Source organism: Trypanosoma cruzi (assembly GCF_000209065.1).
Source record: "Trypanosoma cruzi strain CL Brener chromosome Unknown tcruzi_1047053505985, whole genome shotgun sequence".
Lineage (NCBI taxonomy): Eukaryota > Euglenozoa > Kinetoplastea > Trypanosomatida > Trypanosomatidae > Trypanosoma > Trypanosoma cruzi.
Window position 1 is genome coordinate 1 of NW_918654.1, and position 5,262 is coordinate 5,262.

Genomic DNA, 5,262 nt, shown 5'->3' on the forward strand with positions numbered 1-5,262 from the left:
TGCCCGTTGGTATGTTTCTTGAGACTTTTTCCAGCATAGAGAAGGTTCTGATTCGTGGTGTGGCGTTACCTGGTTGGCATTTCAGCAGCGAGTGGGGTGAAGGCACGAATGGCGGCAACCCTACTCTTGTGACATGGCGCGAGAATCCACTTTATGTGGTGCGAAACAATTCTGAGGAGCCATTGCAGATCATGGCCATGATTGGTCAGCCGGACCAACGACACAAACTTCACCTATTGCCACAACAGGAGTTAGATTATATTCAATGCGGTCTGGTGCTCTCTCAAAATACGGACAAGACGATGATTCCCACCTATTTATTGACAGCGAATAACCACCAAATGATTCACAAGGGCCTTTACATGGACTTCCGTGAAGTGGCTAACCGAATTGTTATACCGCCAAATTTTTTTGGATATCTTGTTCCTGGAGCAATGTTTCACGAGCAAGGAAGATTTCTATTGTCTTACTGGTACACCAACGTAGATGACGAAAAAAGGTTGAGTATTACTCGACTTAAAGTGGATGTGGCACGTCATTTACCGGCAATTGCTCATGTCACACTGGAAAGCCAGCAAAGGAAGCGTGTCGATTTTATAGTAGATACTACAACTGACGCGCACATTCTGCTGCGCCAGGAAAAGCCGTATCGTACTGCCAATTGCTCAGACGCGATGACAGAGGATTTTCTTGGTATGTACTTATATGACGAACATGATGAATACCTAAGCGGTGTTGCATCCGCTACAAATTTTCGCGAAACTGGCATCGTGCATCATCTCCCTGCCCCTGGCCGGTACGTTCTTTCCATTACATGTCCGCATGCCAATGGTCCTGTTCCTGTAAGGGTGGAGATTGTGGCGACAGAGGAGGCTCACGTCCGTACAACTGAGCCACCTATTAACGCCGTAAAACTTAAGGATGTAAATGGCGAACTCAACGAAGAAAACATTACTCTTCCTGTACCGCAGACGTTAGTAGGCTTGACTTCAAGAAAGGCGTCGACACGTACGACATCAATTTCCTCACGAATTCCGAGTATTCCTGTGGAAATTGATATTAGAAACCAGGACTTTTCTTTTCTTGACCCGGCACCGGAGGGCATTCCTATTCAGGACATACATCTTATGGGAGATTCTGCATTTGCCGCATCTGCGCGTGAGCGCATGAAACTGAAAAGAAATCCTGTTGCGAATGCGAGCAAGATCAGTGCCCTTGAGGAGGAGATGGATCAACGTGCTCATGTATTGGCTAAGCAGTTGCGTGCCAAAGAGCGCACTTTCCTTGATCCAGAGCCTGAGGGTGTTCCACTTGAGTTGCTTTCATTAAATGAAAATGAGGCCTTTCAGGAATTGGAGCGAGAGCTTCGTGCCCTAAATCGCAAACCCCGGAAGGATGCCAAAGCAATAGTTGCTCTTGAAGATGATTTGTTTGACCGAACACACGTGCTTGCCAAGGAGCTAAAGGAAAATGAGCGGAACATCTTTTTGGATCCACAGCCTGAGGGTGTGCCGGTGTCTGAGCTGTCGTTGGATTTAGACGAGCCGTTTCACACGATGGAGGTGGAACGTCTACGCCTTCGCCACGAGGACCCGCGCGCAAATGTGACAAAAGTAAAGGAGCTGGAAAATGCATTGAATGACCGTGCGCAGGAGTTGGCACGTTTGCAGCTTCGCAAGGAGCGGGCTTTCCAGGATCCCGAGCCTTTTGGGTTTTCCTTGGAGGAGCTTGGATTGGGTTTTGATGACGCGGTTGTGCGTGGCGAGGCGCAACTGCGTGAGCTGAGGAAGGAACCGAGGAAGAACGCGGCGGCGATAAAGGCGACTGAGGATGAGATTTCCAAATTGGTGCGTGACATTGCTCGCAAGAAGGCTGCATTGGATCGCGCGTTTCTCGACCCCGAGCCGGAGGGTCGTCTCGTGGGGGAGTTGCCGCTGGACGAAGACAAGTCGTTTGTGGCGATGGACACAAAAAGACGCCAGCTGCTGCGCAGAGACGAGGACCCGAGTAAAGTGAAGGCTCTGGAGGAGGAGATGAACGATGTTGCTCACGAGATTGCCCGGGCACTGAATGCAAAGGAGCGTCTTGACTATTTGGGCGCATCTCCGTGCGGCGTCCCCCTCGAAGACCTGCCACTGGACTTGGATCAGGAGTTTCGTGAGTTGGAGGCGAAACGCCAGCAGTTGAAGCGCGACCCGAGACGGAAGGCGGCTCTTGAAGATGTGGAGGCGGCGTTGAATGCGCGCACGGAGGAGATCGCAAGGAGGCAATTGGCAGGTGACCGTGGGTACCTGGACCCAGCACCAGCTGGTGTTCCGCTGTCTTTCCTTCCCGTTGACAGGGATGCTCCGTTTCAGGCACTCGAGGCGAAGCGTGCACAACTGAAGAAGTACCCACAACGGAATGCAAAGTCGATTCGGGAAGTGGAGGATGATCTCAATGATCGTGCCGTTGAACTTGCTGACGAACTGAAGGCGGTTGAGCGGGAGAAGTTTCTAAATCCGAAGCCCAATGGTGTTCCTATTGATGACGTTCCCACCAACAACGATGGTCCGTTTCGTGACATGGAGATTCAGAGGCTTCTGTTGCGTGAGGAACCCGTCAGGAATGCGACTGCAATCAGCAACCTGGAGGACGCCATGAACGAGAGGGCCTTGGAGCTTGCGGCGAATATGTTGGCGGATAAGCGTGCCTTCCTGGATCCGGAGCCATTGGGCATTCCTCTTGATGATCTACCACTTGATAAAAATGAGGAGTTTTTGGCAAATGAGGGGGCTGTAAGCGAAATTATCCGAGAGATGCCATTGAATAGTGCGAATGAGATTTTATTGAAGGATAAATTGCTTAAAATGGAATCCTCCAGTAATAATAAAGACGTTAAGGATTTACGTGCCGATTATCTTGATCCAGAACCAGAGGGCCGATTGGTTGAGGATCTTCTATTGGATGATAATGCGGAGTATATGGAGTTAGAAAAGAAGTTGTTTGAGGCGATGAACTCCCTCAAAAGCGATCCAAATGTGATTAACTCCTTGAAGGCCGAAATGAATGAACGAGCGCACCAGGTTGCAAAGGCATTGAATGCCTCTGAGCGAAAAGATTATCTTGATCCTACACCAAGGGGTGTACCTGTTGATGATTTACCACTGGACACTGATGAGGAGTTTTCCAAGCTTGAAGCAGATCGAGCACGACTACGACAATCGCCAAAGAGAAACCAGGAGGAAATACTGTCTATAGAAGAGGCATTGAATGGCCGTGCAAGAGAGCTTGCGTATGAAGCGATTTGCCGTGACCGTAACTACTTAGATGATCATCCTGAAGGCGTGCCTTTGGAATTGCTTCCGCTTAACACAGATCAACTGTTTCAAGAGCTGGAAAAGGAAAGGGCTTCTATTCTGTCTACTTATCCTGTTTCTGCGAGCAAGTTATCTGAAAAGGAAAAAGCACTCAATAACCGTGCTCATGAGCTTGCTGCCGAATATAAAAAATCTGCTCGGACGCAATATATTAGGGAAGAAGAAATTCCATTCTCTGCCGAGAACCTTTCCCTAGAGTACGATATTCCATTTCAAGAATTGGAAGCAAGGCGTTTTCAGCTGCTCACTGGAAAGGAAGAACACCGCGATCATCTGCTTACAGAAATCGAAGAAGCGCTTACAAACCGCGCCAAGGAGATAGCAAACATAAGACAGGAAGAGCAACGAAACCTTCTTGACCAGTATCCCTTAGGTGTACAACTAACATCAACAACACCAAATAAAAATGCGGAATTTCTGCAAAAGGAAGAAGAACTTCGACAACTACGGGGAAAACCACAAAAACAAGAAGAACTTGCTTCAAAGGGAGAAGAACTACGAGCAAATCTAAATGCAATGCCCGCAAAAAAAACAGAAGAAAGTTACCCATATATTGAAGCAAATCCTAAAGGAATTCACATACAACACCTCCAACTAAATACAGATCAAAAATTTCTTGCGATGGAGCAGGAGCGCAGGCAACTGCTCGAGAAGGACCCGCGCAGGAACGCGAAGGAGATCGCTGCGCTTGAGGAGAGCATGAATGCCCGCGCACAGGAGCTGGCACGCGAGAAGAAGCTTGCCGACCGCGCGTTCCTTGACCAGAAGCCGGAGGGCGTGCCGCTGCGAGAGCTGCCGCTCGACGACGACAGCGACTTTGTTGCGATGGAGCAGGAGCGCAGGCAACTGCTCGAGAAGGACCCGCGCAGGAACGCGAAGGAGATCGCTGCGCTTGAGGAGAGCATGAATGCCCGCGCACAGGAGCTGGCACGCGAGAAGAAGCTTGCCGACCGCGCGTTCCTTGACCAGAAGCCGGAGGGCGTGCCGCTGCGAGAGCTGCCGCTCGACGATGACAGCGACTTTGTTGCGATGGAGCAGGAGCGCAGGCAACTGCTCGAGAAGGACCCGCGCAGGAACGCGAGGGAGATCGCTGCGCTTGAGGAGAGCATGAATGCCCGCGCACAGGAGCTGGCACGCGAGAAGAAGCTTGCCGACCGCGCGTTCCTTGACCAGAAGCCGGAGGGCGTGCCGCTGCGAGAGCTGCCGCTCGACGACGACAGCGACTTTGTTGCGATGGAGCAGGAGCGCAGGCAACTGCTCGAGAAGGACCCGCGCAGGAACGCGAGGGAGATCGCTGCGCTTGAGGAGAGCATGAATGCCCGCGCACAGGAGCTGGCACGCGAGAAGAAGCTTGCCGACCGTGCGTTCCTTGACCAGAAGCCGGAGGGCGTGCCGCTGCGAGAGCTGCCGCTCGACGACGACAGCGACTTTGTTGCGATGGAGCAGGATCGCAGGCAACTGCTCGAGAAGGACCCGCGCAGGAACGCGAAGGAGATCGCTGCGCTTGAGGAGAGCATGAATGCCCGCGCACAGGAGCTGGCACGCGAGAAGAAGCTTGCCGACCGCGCGTTCCTTGACCAGAAGCCGGAGGGCGTGCCGCTGCGAGAGCTGCCGCTCGACGATGACAGCGACTTTGTCGCGATGGAGCAGGAGCGCAGGCAACTGCTCGAGAAGGACCCGCGCAGGAACGCGAGGGAGATCGCTGCGCTTGAGGAGAGCATGAATGCCCGCGCACAGGAGCTGGCACGCGAGAAGAAGCTTGCCGACCGCGCGTTCCTTGACCAGAAGCCGGAGGGCGTGCCGCTGCGAGAGCTGCCGCTCGACGACGACAGCGACTTTGTTGCGATGGAGCAGGATCGCAGGCAACGGCTCGAGAAGGACCCGCGCAGGAACGCGAAGGAGA

At 52.4% G+C, this 5,262-nt stretch overlaps 1 protein-coding gene across 1 annotated transcript, besides 3 other annotated features; it reads left to right on the top strand.

The window, feature by feature from the left end:
• Nucleotides 1-3,003: a sequence feature (heterozygous, non-Esmeraldo-like haplotype).
• Tc00.1047053505985.9 (calpain cysteine peptidase, putative) lies at nucleotides 1-5,262 on the top strand (the record flags this gene model as incomplete). The annotated part of the gene is made up of 1 exon (XM_799016.1): nucleotides 1-5,262. A coding segment is annotated over one exon (5,262 nt), but the record flags the coding sequence as incomplete, so codon positions are not given.
• Nucleotides 3,004-3,045: a sequence feature (areas merged during assembly that could not be assigned to a particular haplotype. This can correspond to areas where the two haplotypes were merged or to regions with more than two copies in the genome that were merged during assembly.).
• Nucleotides 3,046-5,262: a sequence feature (heterozygous, non-Esmeraldo-like haplotype).